We start from the raw sequence: 16243 nt of genomic DNA, 5'->3' as shown, positions 1-16243 counted from the left end.
TAGATCGGATAGTGAAATTATTACCACATTACGCATTTACGCGTAAATTCACCATGTTAAGGACACGTTTTCAACATATACATATATGACCGTCTTCGATCAACTATTTAGGTTGCCAATATGACACTTTTGGAAAGTTATTAAATAAAAGATACATCACCTAGGTATATAATATTATAGTAGTAGTATGTAGTTACAAAATATTTATAATACCTAATATCATTTTCACACGCGCGTATAATGGAAGCTACACACCGGAGTAGTGAAATTGCCTATATTGAACGCCGTCTTTCGTTTCGCTATTGAATATTATCTACAGATTGTCAACGGGCACAATATAGATACGGGTGCTGGAATATGTGAATAGTTTGAAACCAATCAATGTCCTCGAATTTTTGGCAATGCGTGTTCTGTGTTCTGATTTACATTTACTATGAAAATTAAATTTAATAAACACATGTACAGTACTACAGTGTAGGTGGAATACATTCGTCAGATAAGGTATTTAATATTACCAATCAAACACATTTCAATACATTGAGAATAATTATAAAAAATATTTACAGCAAGGTATATATCGTTTAAAACTACTAGAGCAAGGAATAAATAATGTTACCAAGTAGAGAAGAATATTTTATAGTTTATTTCATATATAGGTATGTTATATAGTATATTATAATATATTTATTTTTGAATCAAGTAACAACAACCATTTGAAAATTAATCAGATCATTAAAAGTAACTGTTGGTTTATAATTTATAAGAAATAGAATATAGATAGGTATGGTTTTTCATCAATACTTTAATATTCAATACAAATAGGATATACATACTACATCCGTACATAATAGTTCATCAGGTTTAGGAAGGTAAATTACACACGTATATAAATATTTGACTATTATTTTAAAAACATAGGTACCGAAATATAAGTATATTATGTGATTATAGTTTTAAGTTTTTATTATATTTTTCGACCAAGTGTATTGTGAAAAACAATAGAAGTACCTATACTACTTTGGATTATTCATACCTATATTTCTATTATTCAACGGTAATAAACGTTGATATTATTAAATCGTTTCATGTATCTAAGAAATTATTCTAAACTAAATTCTAATATTATTTATGTATACGTTTTGATTATTATTACTTTAATTATTATTTAAGAATTGAGAGGTTTATCCTCATATCCTAAAACCATAACTTGTTGAATTTTATTCTTAATCCATTTCAATGTTGTTTTATCGTTGTATTCGATACATTTTTCGTCACCGCGGAAAAAATAACTCGAGTGATGTTCATCCTATGCGAAAAAAAATTAGTGTTTTAAACTTTAAAATCATTATTTTTAATAACATATCATATACGCATCGCCACTCACTTGCCGAACTTTGAAACTTAATTTATTTTCAACAACTGTTGGCACATCAATTATGTTATCAACATAAATACTCCATTCGATTTCCCACGGTCCTTTAGTGCGGTATTTTTCAGCTAAAATTACTCGTCTAAAATAATGTTTAAATTAGTAACAACAATGTAAATATTCAATTGAACGTAGGTACCTTAATGTAATAAGTAGGACTTTTTTCCCCTCTGGTAGTAAACTCACGTGCGCCCAATAACCATCATTTGATAGAGAACGACTCAACATTTTAAACAAATGTAAACCAACAGCTTCATACATAGAATAGCTTTTCATTCCCTAAAAACATTAATTTTTTAAATACCCATTTAAATAGAATTAATTTATACAACAAACCATTGGATTGACATATCTTGGAATTCGTGTTCGCATCACTACCTCTTCGCCTGACTCAATAATTCTAAAATCACACAATATATTTTGTGAATGAATTCTCAAATAATGTAGTTTATAATACCTTTTAACTCCATCATAAGCCATTGACACCTTATCGGATACGTTAGATTTTGACAGGACTGCCAGTAAGTTCCGACCGGGACCTCTAAAGAACGACTCTGCAGCACTATCGTCTTCTCCACCTTGATATTTCATGTTAAATGAATTATCATGATGTAGTCAATGTAAAGAGTACAAATAATACTCACCAATATGAGGTCTTTGTATTGCACCAGACATAGATAACAAAACTGACATTTCTGTTCCTTTGTGGACAGAAATCATTTGTTCCGGCAATAGTTCCTCAAAATTCCATTTTTCTACACTTTCAATGGCTCTAAATGAACCTTGTACTTCTTCAATAAAAGGCCCTAAGTATTCCTGTAATAGTAAAAATATAATATTACAATAATTATTGGCGTGAAGTGTTGAAGAATGAATAATTGTCTGCTTACTTCAAAGTTTAGTTTTTCATCAATCTCATCCATTTCGTAAATGTTTTCCAATACATCCAAATTAAAAATAGAAACATGGCATTGTTTTAATAACTGCCGTGCGTAATTTTTTAATCCGTAACTAAACATTGAGTTAAATGATTCTTTATAAAGTCCTTTTCGTGTTAAGCTATTCACACTAAAATATTTAAATCGATTATTAATATAATTTACAATGAAAAATTACCAAATCATACTTGAGATTTACGGCTTTTATGTCACTTAAACGGTTCGAATGGCCATCGAGTACATACAAAAGAGCATCTGTTGCAAAACTATTGGAGCTCTTCAAGGGGCTGAGTTCTGGTACTTTCGCCGAAAAACTTAATTGTATATTAAATGGAGAACAATGGAAATACTCAACAAATACCTTACCAGGGTTTCTCCCCTAAAATATATGAGTTAATTTTATTATCAAAAATAAAAAATATGGGTAATTACTAATTATGTAATATTCTGACTACCTGTATCAATTAAGAATTTACTGAACGATAGCATGGTATTTTATGTATTATTTAGAATAACCATGGTTTTGCATAATTTTAAAAACTAATATAAATTTAATAATGTCTGATAGGTAGATACAATGTATTGACACCACCACACAAGGGTATTATTACTTCGAATTTATGTGGAATACTCGCATGCTGGCAACAAAATCCCATTAATGCAAAAAAACATATATAATTCAACAGTAAGTACATAAAAATTCAATTAATCTACATAAAAAATGTCTAATAGACCATAATTATTATTAACTGTGTTAGAGCTGTATATACAACCATAAGTCATAAGAATAATATTAATTTAATGCCTATTATTTCATTACGTAATAATTTCCAGTCATAATTTTCGACTGTATTTTTGAATTTTTCCCTTGAAACAAAATTGATTTGATTTTATGTTTATGGAAAGAATTTTTTTAAGCAAAAATATGCAAAACCATAGGTAATGTGGTTGATTCTCAATCGACACAGGTACGAACCAATGATATGTATCTAAGTACCTAAAATAATCTTTATAAATGAAATGCCGTTATCCTTACCGGTGGGATATTAGGTGCATGAAGTGAACTTACGTCTTGTCTAAATCTCGCATCTAACGGACATTCAAAAACTGCAAGAAGTGGTGATAAAGTTTTATGCATACTAACCACAAATGTTCTATCGAGTTGTACGGTAAAGTCTTGAAGACTTATATCAAAATATCTAAAATTGTTATAAATATATATTTAATATTTTACTTTCGTAATTAATTGGAAATGGTAAAAATTTAACACACTTGTAAACGTCGTAATGATTAGAAATTGGTGTTTTAGAATATGATAATTCCAAAAATGGTTTAAAATATCGAGGAGATGTCTTACACACGGATGTTTGATACAATGCAGTTTTAAATGTACAATCCGATAACTGATTGTCCAACTATATTATTATAATAACATACATAACACATTTTTAATTATATAATTGTATATATTAAGGCTGTTGAAAGTGAAACATTTTTAAAGCGGTCGGATTTAGGCAGTATAATTATATATCCATCATGAGTTATGTGTGCCTGTGTATGTAGTGACTACAGATCATTAGTGTACGTGAGTTCCCCTAACGCTTTATGTAATTAAAGATAAGCTACGCATAAGATTCATGGAAATCAGTAACGTACATATGCGCAGTCACACGTCACTAAATTTTGAGATCAAAAAAGTTTCAATATGAACGTAAGTACCAATAAGAGATAGAAAAATTCACCAAGCGCCAAAAGCCCGGTTTTAATTTTAAAAACATATTTGAATTCCTTATTCTATTTTGTAGATAATGTGGTAAATATATTTTCAATTTTTGTATTGTTTAATTTAGTATAGACGTACTTATAGCCCCAAATTAATTTTCTTTTTTTTCCGAAACTCCCCTTTACTTTAGTAAAACTAGAAAAAAAAATCGAAAATCCATTTCTTAAATAACCTAGAAAAGAGAACAGGGAATTCAAATATATTTTCAAAATTAAAATCGGACTATTGGTACTAGGTGAATTTTTCTTCCGCTTACTGGCCTAAATGCACGAAAAAACGATGAAAAAACAATCCGCTCTCAACAGCCTATTAGGTATTTTAAATGTAATAATTTTTTTTTTTATCTTTATCAATATTAATAGTTTTAAACCTATTACACAGTATATTATACTATTATATAAGTATTATGGAAACTTTTAATTTGAATATAAATAAATTCTAACTGTACTTGTATTCTATGAATTTTGAAGCACACGGTAGTACTTTTTGAAGTAAATTTACATCGAATCCGTGCAGCTGGATTATACGAACGACGAAGATGTCCAAAAAATGGTCTTATCATTTGCATTTTGTCGAAATCCACCTTTTAAAACATTTATTTAAAATATGTGTTGGAAATTTGAAAGACGTTAAATATTTTCTTACATGGACATAATCTTTTAAATGTGCTTTTTTATCATCGTTTTTCCACATATCTTCCAACCAACATGCAAGTTCAACTGTAAAAGGTTTCCAGACATTTCTTACTCTCACCATCCATTCAGAAGCAGAATCTGTTAAACTTAAATAGGCAATCTCCTCCGTGTGAACACCACGAGAAGTACTCTAAAATACAAAACTGAAATGAAAAAACCAAAAACTTAAAATTGTAAGCCTATCATACCAGAGATAATCCCAGTCCGTCCATGGCTACAATTAAGTCAATACTAGATTTATTATTTTCAATATTTTTACGTGCAGTTGCTGCTGCTTTTTCGTCTTGGGTAAAAAGCAATACTCTTTGACCTACGGCGTCCATATAACTTACCCAGTAAACCACAACCTTAGATTTTTTGGTTCTAGGTAACTAAATTAAATTATTAAAACATATAAAACAAAAATATTCACAATATTTATTTTAAATGTTTTACTCTAATAGGTGGTCCCGCATCAGAATCTGAATCACTCGTTTCACTCGTATCGGGTGATTCAAGATGTTGATTTGTTATTAATTTAATAAAATTTAAGTTGATATTTGCAATTTCAGCTGGTTTGATTTGACAGAAACTTATCCTTTTCTGTCCAAATCCATCTTTTTCAAACTCTGCTACATAACTTTTGTTTTTTTTGCTATATGCATTCCAGTAAAGCACACGTTCTTCAGTAGGATCATCCCAAGTATATAATAGAGATTGATGAGGACTTAGTAATGTTACCTAAACATTAATTAGAAATTTGTTGATTATTTATATATTATTATAACTCAAATAAAATGATATTCAGATACTACATATACACATACTTGTCCCAAATTTTTTTGATGAATTTTTAGAAAAATGTCATCACACATATTGTCAACTCTTACTGGAGCATCATTTTGACAGAATTTTTGAAAACTTATTAAAAACGGATTTTCGCCACCACCTGTTATTTTAACTACAAGAGCTCGCTAAAGAAAAAACGAATTATTATCTAAATTTGTATAACTTTATTATTATTAATTTTACTCCTTTATCCATTCTAAGAACCGTCTGCTCTTCTTTTATAATTGAAAAATGTTGTGATCCGGATTTTCCATCTCGAAGTTTAACAAACATCCTCATTGAATCAGTCTCAGGCCAAAATGGTAATGTCTTCAATAATATTAACATAATATCATTATTAAGATTATTTGTGGATTTACTTTGATAATACCTGTCCTTGTAAAATGTCTGTCCATAAATCTGCATCTTGATTATCCTCCATGAATCGTAAACTTCTGTTGAAATTATTTACTACAGAGAAATTTGGTAAAAATGTGACGATTGTTGTTAAATGAGGGCATAAGTGAGATAAAACTGGCTTCATTAAAATTCTGTATTTTTTCTGGCGTTCTTTATCTTTACAAATTACAAGTCCAGGGCAGTAAACTGTATCCATTGAAAATGCTGAAGACCAATTTGAATGGTATGCCCTTAGTTTAATACATCTCTTTTTTAAGCGTTTGTATGAAAACAATAATGGTTCTTCAGTATGTGATTCATACACAATATCTGATCGTGATCCCTAAAATATAAAATAGTATTGATCCACAAGACATTTTTAAGCTTCAGTATAGATAAATTTAAATATTACCCTTAATTGTAATGGTAAACCTGTCTTATTTACAATCCAATATGGTGAATGTATAAAAATGCGACAAGAATCTTCATTTGTAATTTTTATTGCAATTTTTAAATGTTTGTTACCACCATCAGTATCATGTTCAGTACTCATGTTTACAGTTTTTTCATTTATATCTTTTCGCAAGTTAAAGCTTCCAGACCACGATATACCAAGATATGATGGTACAATTAAATCAGTTTTCAAAACCTTATGTGTAATATTTAACATGTAAACATCAATTTTCTCGGAAGCTTCAATATGGTGCTTGAAATTTGGAAAACTGAATTCTATAGCAAACGGAAGAAAATTATGTATGACTACAGGAGGAACTGCTCTTAAAGTATAATTTGGCACTGTTCTTGAAGCACGGTTAAAAACTGGTTCTCCTTCTTCACAGACAACCTAAAAATAAGATATAACTAATATAATATAATAAGGTTAACCAGGTAATAATTATATAGGTATGTAGTTCGTATCTCACCCGAATAGAAAAATTTGGTTGTTCGTCAACTTTAGATGTAGCACATACTAATTCTTTTGCACAACTAGTATCAACGGACAAATCTGGCCACCAAACACCACTATCACTAACAAGATAATTCCTAAAATAATTGTTTTACAAAATGTTACTTAATAAATACAGGGTTCTTGGTTATAAATATTAAAATATATATTATAATAGTATACTATAACTTACTGCAAATTAGCAGGAGATAAGAACAGTTTTGAATGATATGCTAAAGCTATTGGCACATTAAAAATTGATCCAGCTTCAAGAATTGCCAACGTACATGTCGATTCAAAAGGATTGTCAGACTCTTCTACAACTCCAGTATCCATTTCAAAAGTATCTATTGCTTCAGTACGATTATAATGGATCATCAAAGGGAATGATGTGTCATTTTTCAACTGAAACATAAATCAATTGTTATAAAAATTATAAAAGAAAATAATTAATAAAGTTGTATACCATTAAAGGTGATCTTATTGTTATTATGTGGCTCAGCTTTTTTGACACTACAGATACCATAATCCAATACCGTGTGTCATTTTTTACTGGAGAAAGAGCATGTAATTTATTGCATGTACGTTTTGGACAAACCACAATCAAATCATCAAAACCTGTACATATTTATTTGATTAGAACATATCTATAAAACAATTGATTAACTTTTACCTTCAACTTTTATATTGAGTTGATAGTCAGTAATTTTCTTGTACATCATTTCACTAGAATTGTCATCAATGTTTTCATGATTATTTTTTTTTGTTAAATTATTTACAAAAGTACAATCGTTAGACATGCTAAAACATAAAAAGTATAATATTACTTGTTAAAATTTAAAATTCATAAATAATAATATGCAAACATGTATTTAAAAAAATAATTTCAGTCATACTTATACATTATTTTTTACTAACCTTTGTCTGGATATTGAAGATGTTCTAGATCCATCAATTGCTTCTAAGATTTGTTCTAATCCTCTCTGAAATAAAAAAAAACATGAATCACATAATTTTTATTAATTATTAGCTCTAATAATAAAACAAACTAAAATGTGTTTTTTAATTGTTTGATAAACAAGCTAATAATATTAAGGAAAAAAATCTACAATCATATTAAATCTTGTTATATTTATATAAATTGATTTCATTTTATTGTAAATTACTTATAATAAATCATATAAATTTAACAAAACACTATAAAAATATAAATGCGATAAAAAAATACAAGTTTTTATTAAATAATTTAAATAAATATTATTACTTTTATCTAATTGCCATACTAATAAATATTAAAATAATAAAATATATTCTATGCAATCTAGTTTAGGTATCTAGGATCTAGATAATAATAATAATGATCAGCTATTAAGTAGAGATGTTATGAACTGTTCGATTTTTGACCAGGAAATTCCAAATAATCGAACAGAATCAAATACCTAATAGTTCGGTTCGATAATAGAACCATAGAAATAAAAATAAATTCAGTTCTATCGGGTTCGATTAAAAGTGTATAGGTTCGGATCTGTTTGGATTCGTTAATTTAGAGAAAAGTTTGGTTCGGGTTCGGTTCGACTTTAATTATTATGATTCGTAACATCTCTACTATTAAGGTTATTATATTAAGTTTAAGTATACAGAGTGCAGTAAATAATGAATCTGCATATAGGTATATGCATATGCCAGTCAACTTTAATAAACTTTAAATTATATCAACTCACACTAAAATAATATATTAACATGTACTGATGATATTCAAACAATCTGATAATTAACTTCTAATTATTTTGAAGTTATCAATAAGTTAGTTTTAAAAAAATATAACATGTAATGTAATAACAAAAACTGAATAACCTCTTATAATAAAATTTTAATAATGATGAAATTCAAGAGGACATTATACTCCAAATGTGTTGTCTCCATTTTACTAACACAGAACATAGCACATTTTACTTTCAGAATCTAGTTTAATCTCTTATTTTTAATATTAAAGTGAATCGACTTATGATCAAATGTATAGGTGAAAATATTAAAAACGGCCACATACAGGCTAGTTTTATGTTAAAACTTACTTAAAAATTAAAATATCAATAAATTCTACGTGTGACCCTAGATAATATTTTTACCTACTTTTAAATTTTATAAATCAATTCACTTTAATATTAAAAATATTATAATAAAATAGATTATTCTGGATGTAATATTTAATTTTTTGAGAGTTATTAAAACGAGGACAACACATATGGACATAACGTTAAATTAAACATTAATTTCAATATGCTCTGAGAATCACAAGAGTTAGGGGTAGTATCAGAAAGTATTTTTAATTGCAATTGCTTTAACTGCTAAACAAAAAGAAAGTTTGATGTCGTGTTGTGATTTATTTAAAAATTATTAATGAACAAAGTAGAAAAATATTTTGTTATACAGTAGTTTGTAGGTCACAAAATGTATTTCCACAATTAATACCCCTTTAAAGGCACCTATATGATTTACTAATATAACCCGTTTGTTCAACTTGGAAAAAATAGTGGTCCAAAAACTTATATTGAAAAGTTTTTTAAAAATTGTATCAGTTGCCAAATTCCAAGATAAACTAGACAGGTTATAGTATGATATGAACTCAAATTAGTAGCTACTAAAATAAAGCTTCCAAAGCCGGTATTATACTGGTTCGCGATCAGTTGACTGACAAATGCTTTCCTTTGATGTTTACCGACTTATAACAAAACATGTCGAACCAGTGTAATATCGGCTTAAGAGTAATTTTGGTTTTTGTTTCAATACATTTGTACTATATTGTATGTAATATTAAAGATGTTTACATAATAATATTAATAGTTAATGTTTAATGATTGAGATATTTTGTACATTGTTTATTGTAATGATACCTACCTACTGATGATATTACCTTTGTATAATTTTATTAATTTACAAATAAATGTATACTTGAAGTATAGATTTTAATACATTTTAACTAAATGAGCCATTACATAGTAAATTTGTTTTCTTCCATTATCAGATTATCTTAAACATTCTATATTTTCAAAGTTGCAATTCACCGGTTTAACTGAGAAAATATAATATTGTAATAGGTAATAAGATAATATTATAGAATGTATTTTTAATCATTGTTATACTTATTTTTATTATTTATAAAAAAAATAAAAATAAAATTTAAATTATAATGAAAAAATATGATCTCTTATGTAATGTATTTACTTATTATACAAATTTTAAATAATTAAAATTAATTATAATAGTTTGGTAGATAGCTTACTATATAAATAATTATTTAAATAAATTGCGAAATTGCAGGTATAACGTTTAACATTTGAATCTTTTTCTTTTTAAATTATCAAACAAATATAGTGAAATATATATTATTATTTACCTCAGTTTTTTGATATAACATAACAATAGATCTCACTGCAAGATCATTAACAAGAACAAAACTTTCAGTTGAATCACAATCATCAGTTTTTGGATTATACAACGATTTTATGAGTGTATCAATAACAGATATATTAGCTGGAGTAAATGATACTTCTAGCCTCTCCGTTTCAAAAATGATATACGTTGATGTTTCCAGTCCTTCAGAATCATTTTCTAAACCAGAATCACTAGAGTAACCTTAAAAAATGACAATGTCAAAAAATTAACTCAATTACTGAAGTTGTTAATAATAAATTATTTCTCCTAAAAATTACTAATTTTTTTCTTTATCCTTTCTTGACTAATATTTCTGGATTCCTGTTCAGCTCCGCTTTCATCGCTTGAATCTGAATTTGTTAAGTCTTCATCACTACATTCACTGTACAAAATGTATTCAAATTAAACTGCATGGTTTTTTTAAAATATTGTTCATACCATTTAACATACTCAGATATTAAATGTGTAATAGCTTTAGCTAATTTATCCATAACTCCTGTTTCCTGATCTGAATCTGAATCATCAGAGTACCATTTTTCAAGTGAAGTTTCTATATATTATAAAGTATTTAATTTATATTTTATTAATAATTAAATATTATTTTAGGTTCTTATAAGTTATATTTATATATTTACTAAATAACAATTAGTTCTACCATAATTACCCCTTGACTTCACTGTTTTTCTAATGAATTTCATTTCAGCTTCACTTTCATCATCTGAACTTTCACTCTCACCTTCCACAACAGATTGGTGAGATGATTGTACCAATACATCACCCAAATCCATTTGTTTTACATTGAACTTACCCAAGAAACCCTAAGAATTAAAAAAACATATTTATCATATTTACCATATTTAATACTAATTTTATTTATTATTGCTGGTTGCATACTTTCAGTTTTATATTCCAAGGCTCAATAAACGGTTCCCAAACACTCAAATTACAGTTAAAGTATGAAGCTTTTAAATTTAGACCCCCTAGAATTAAAATATATAGGTAATAAAATATAATTAGATACAGGCATACAGCTCACAAACTTTGACATACATACCTTTTAAATTAAACTGATCTGACCAATCTTTTACTTGAACTTTTAATGATGATTTAAACATGATCATAGGAATGTCTTCTAAATCTAGTTCTTCTAGTTCTAGAGACACGTTAATGTCTTGTATATAGAGTTCAAGATTTTCTGATTTCACATCCATAGTATTCGAAAACTTTGATTGGAAAAATGAAAAAAATGTTCTTTTAGGAACCAATTTGTTAGGTACAGTATTAGGTACTATGGATTTTGGAGTCCATAAATCATCATTTTTAAACTCCCGATAAGATGATCCTTCGAAATCAGGATCTTCATCGTAATTAAATTCCATGAGGTCGATGGCCTTTAAAACAAAATCAAATTTATATTAATTATTATTTTTAAACAGTTTTGAAACATTAAAAAATATATACGGACATTGAGAATAATGTGAACTGTACTAGTTGACAAATGTACATTTAGGGGACTAGAACGAATTAAAATTTCTATTGCATCATGGTCTCCTGATTTTAAAGTTCTTGAAAACTCTATGTCACATGGATGCAAAACCTATGAAGCCCAAAAAAATATGAACAACACATATTAAATATATTTATGATATTACTATCATAATATACAATGTACATACCATCTTCTCAGCTCTTCTTTTTTTTGACACTGCTAAAATATGAAAATTTGATAATGAACAAACAAGTCTCTCTTCATGTCCTGGATGACGACCATAATCTAAAAGAAACTCTGTTCGACATAAAAGTACTTGATCTCGAATGTCTAATTCTTCTACTCCGGGAGGTAATATTGCTATTTCAGGACGACCAAAACGAACAGATATAGTTAAAGCTAAATAAAAATAAAATAGTTCATTATTCGGCAAAACTCAAATTTATATTAGTATAATTTATTTATTTTACCTGACTGCTTTTCAATATTCATTGGTTTTCTCTCCACTGATCGCTTTTCATCTGGGTATTTCCTATGACTATCTACATTAAGCATTGGAGATGCTAAGGTTCCATCAGTATTTTTTCTTTTTATTGGTAAAGAGTCCAATACAAATTGTGTTAATTCCACAACAAAAGGAATTGAGAAATTCAATCTGGTTTTATCCAAATGAATATGAATTGTTCTATCACCTGAATATGTCTTTTCAAAAGATAAATCAAATAATGGTGGAGTTGATACAGATATATGTACTTCGTTAGATGAATCTGATGGACCAACAGGTTCAAAAATCCTACAAAAAAGGCTTAATTTGTATTGAAAAGTTTTAAATATTATTATAACATTAAATTATTAAATATGACTAACATTTTTTCAGATGTATTATGTCTCCTAGTGTCTTCTAACATACATCTTTGTACTGTAGTACTTAAAATTACTCTGTCGTCTGAAAACATATCTATCTTAATATTTATCTCGTCCAAATCAAATCTGCACAATGAATGATTTATATCTCTAATTGGAGAGCTTAATATCTGAAAAGAATTTAGTTTTAAAATAGTAAAATATTTTATGAATCTATTTTTAAAATAAATCTATACGTATATATATATTTACTTCATCTGAATTAGCAAAAAGTGCAATTTGGATACCATCGATAGAAAATTTGAAATCAATTTCATGAATTGAGGTTTCATGATTGAAAAACACTTGTATTTTTTTTAAATCTTGATCTTCCAAGATCCCAGAAATGTGTGGCATCATCATATACAACATTTCTTCGATACAATGACCATACTCAAAGTTATCTGCCCAAACTAGTAAGAATATTGCAAGATCTTTCTGTCCCAGATTAATTTGAATATTGTCAATTCCTCCATTCATCCGATATAAAAGTTTGTTTGTAGTATTTCTTTTAATGTTCAAACGGATTCCAAAAGATTCTACCATTGGTTCCTATAACAAATATAAAATTAATTATTTTATTCTATAATAATTTCTAGTATTTAATTAGCTATTGAGGTACTTGAATAATGAGTGTTCCATCTAATGTCATAATAGCTCTAGATACATTAATTGCATCCCAATTAGCTAAAATATTATCAACAATATCTAAATTGTCATAATCTTTTTTCAATTGCTCTTTAAAAAAGTTTTCCACCGTAAGATCTCCTAAGCTGCATAAAATAACATTGGGAGAGGTAGAATTCTGTGGAAATAATACCACAGGAAAATGTAAGCATATCGACAAATGCATTTTACTCTTCCATCCATTTCGAAAATCTGGTGTAAATGGAAGTAAAACCTTACGTAAACGTCGACTAAAATCAACAAGTTCTTCAGAAATGATTGGATCAATGAAATACTAAATTTAAAAAAATAATTTCAATTATAAGGTCAAAATTGATACCTATATTAATAATTAATAATTATTATTTTTAATTTTATATTAAATACATACTTGAAAATCTAATAAAATACTGCATAAAACTGTTATATGTACTTGTCCTATGTACAACTTAATACTTCCATCTGATTTTACATCATCTGTCTGTGCTTCAATGCTTGTTTTGTAAAGCCTGGGATTATGTCGTACATATTTGAATTCCAAAAGCTTATCTGCGTCCGTATATAGTAACTATAAAATATTTTTATTCATATATTTGAATAACTTTAAAATATTTATTAAAATTATATTTTACCTTGGGATACAAAGTCATTCGAGACAAATCATCAATGCTCATATTCATCACATAAAATCTAAATACCATCCGATCATTTGCTTTAAACGTGCAATCACTTTCTAAGCCACCAATCTAATTTTAAAATGTACATTAATGAATATTATATAACTATTTAGGAACTCGGCTTAAGAAAACTTTACCTTAACATCCAAAAATTCAAATTCAGTATCACAAATTAATATTTGAAAATTTGAAATTCTAGCAGAATAACTAAACTTTGTTGCTCCTTGTGGCACAGGTGGATCATTGTTAGAAAAACAATTGTTTACACAATTTTGAATATTTTCAGTTGTTAAAGATGAAAAAATACGTCTATTACCAATTCTAAAGAAAGTATATTTTATAAATATGGTGAAAAAAAATTGTTCCACTGAGATTGAAAAACTCACCTTTGTATAATATATTGCATATATTTGTAAAATTTTATAAATGAAGTTCTATGAAACACACATGATACGTGATTTAAATCTAATACAAGAGACTTTTCTACACTGTGAAAATGACTTTTAAAATCAGGACAATCAGCTTTTACCTAAAAATAAATGTACTCAATTATACTACTACAGATTTATATACCAACAAGTCAAATTATACATGAAAAAAACTTTCATACTTTTCTGTAAAGCAAATTAGTAGATTCTTGTACTAAAGAATTGGTTGTTATTGAAAATAATACAACGGTATGACCACTTTTGCAAATATGTTGTAAATCAGATAGATAAATTGATCCAATTGACATTTGTACAGCTGGCCCATATTCCATAATTGCCAAATCACAACAAAAACGTTTAAATGTCAAATTCAAAAAAGAATTTTCCACTATTTCGTTTGAACAATAGAAATCAATAGAAATCTAAAAAAAAATTATTAATAAACTAGGATACATTTTAGAATAAAAAAAATGTACCTCTCCAATAACACATCTAAAAAGAGACGTTATAGTATTATTTGGAGACACATTATCATCAAAACCTGGTAAATCGACTGTACGTGCCCAGAGTTCAGCAAATTCCTCATCACTAATTTCTGATGAGACAATACTTCTATAACAATAATAGCAAGATTTAGTTCCTCATTGTAATAAAACAATTCTGATATCAAGTTCAGTAGGTTACCACATTTTTTTCAACACATAATTTATTGTATTTTATACTTACATATGTTATACATGATTGTATCATATTAAATAAAATCACTTAATTATTAAAATAAAATAAACCAAGTTGAGAAAACCTTGTTTGTGTTGTTTTTGTTTTGCATGCATATCATATTATCAAATTTGTAGAGGAGAACATAATCTATTCGAGTGAAGACATTTTTTTTTATATTTTTATTTGATATTGAGTTATTAAGTAGGTACATGAATCATTTCAATAATATATAACTGGGGTGGCCAGCGAGAAGAGACTAGCAAGCCACCAAATATATTAATAAAAATTGAAGAGCCAAGATGTAAAAAAAAAAAAGGTCATATTATTATATATTACATGTGCATATAGTCTATACACAGGCTATACCCGTAGCCACTTGCTTATATGTACCTATGAACTACCATATATATGACTACCTATATTATTTTGTAAAATATTAAGCAAAAAATCTTAAATTAATCTATACTGTATAGTAAAAATTATGTTTTATCTAAACAATGTTTAATTAGCCTAATATTTGAATAATTTACCTTTTGTCTACAGCTTTAAATGCTTTTTTCACTTCGGCTCTTTCCTCAGTTGATCTAGTACTAATGCCCTTAAATTTTTGATACAACGCCAATGTGGATTTTTAATTCTTGTAATTCTTCCATATTTTGATGCAAATTTATCTTTTTAATCAGATTGATTTTGAATTAAAAAAGTAATATTATTTAAGGTTATATTGCAAAAATTAATTAGATATTTAGATCACTAACCATATCTAATGCATACACTTCATTATCATCACTATAATGTTTTTCAATGTTGCTGAGGAAACATGGTTAATAGGTATTGGTGTATTTTCGATGAAGTCTAATATGGAGTAAATCTTTTGATCAGATAAGTTAAACCTAACACTTTGTACAGATATATTAATTTTTCTTTTTGC

At 27.4% G+C, this 16243-nt stretch overlaps 1 protein-coding gene across 3 annotated transcripts; it reads right to left on the bottom strand.

Moving 5' to 3' along the window:
• Positions 1-624: 624 nt before the first annotated feature.
• Positions 625-15982, bottom strand: LOC100570634 (vacuolar protein sorting-associated protein 13C). Of its 3 annotated transcripts, none has more exons than XM_008189106.3 (42): positions 15843-15982; positions 15069-15204; positions 14775-15014; positions 14551-14693; positions 14302-14485; positions 14120-14233; positions 13879-14055; positions 13444-13782; positions 13035-13373; positions 12786-12952; positions 12389-12711; positions 12106-12317; positions 11895-12026; positions 11484-11820; positions 11324-11409; positions 11094-11247; positions 10868-10979; positions 10708-10811; positions 10392-10630; positions 7916-7980; positions 7671-7798; positions 7464-7615; positions 7191-7402; positions 6975-7095; positions 6464-6895; positions 6044-6394; positions 5857-5982; positions 5652-5798; positions 5281-5565; positions 5034-5216; positions 4796-4975; positions 4599-4733; positions 3640-3782; positions 3404-3566; positions 2556-2746; positions 2320-2497; positions 2074-2245; positions 1887-2007; positions 1766-1829; positions 1569-1708; positions 1385-1511; positions 625-1306 (listed from the first exon to the last, which is right to left on the bottom strand). In XM_008189106.3, exons 3-42 carry the CDS (start codon positions 14922-14924, stop codon positions 1166-1168), a joined length of 7269 nt encoding a protein of 2422 aa, XP_008187328.1. In that variant the 5' UTR covers positions 14925-15014; positions 15069-15204; positions 15843-15982; the 3' UTR covers positions 625-1165. The 3 variants fall into 3 exon arrangements, with proteins under 3 accessions (XP_008187328.1, XP_016663395.1, XP_008187329.1); XM_016807906.2 differs by having other exon boundaries at positions 3437-3566; XM_008189107.3 differs by having other exon boundaries at positions 10880-10979.
• Between the last annotated feature and the right edge of the window lie 261 nt (positions 15983-16243).

Source organism: Acyrthosiphon pisum, chromosome A3 (assembly GCF_005508785.2).
Source record: "Acyrthosiphon pisum isolate AL4f chromosome A3, pea_aphid_22Mar2018_4r6ur, whole genome shotgun sequence".
Taxonomy (NCBI): Eukaryota; Metazoa; Arthropoda; class Insecta; order Hemiptera; family Aphididae; genus Acyrthosiphon; species Acyrthosiphon pisum.
Note: the sequence above shows the minus strand (reverse complement) of the source record. Positions and strands in the feature narration are given on the sequence as shown.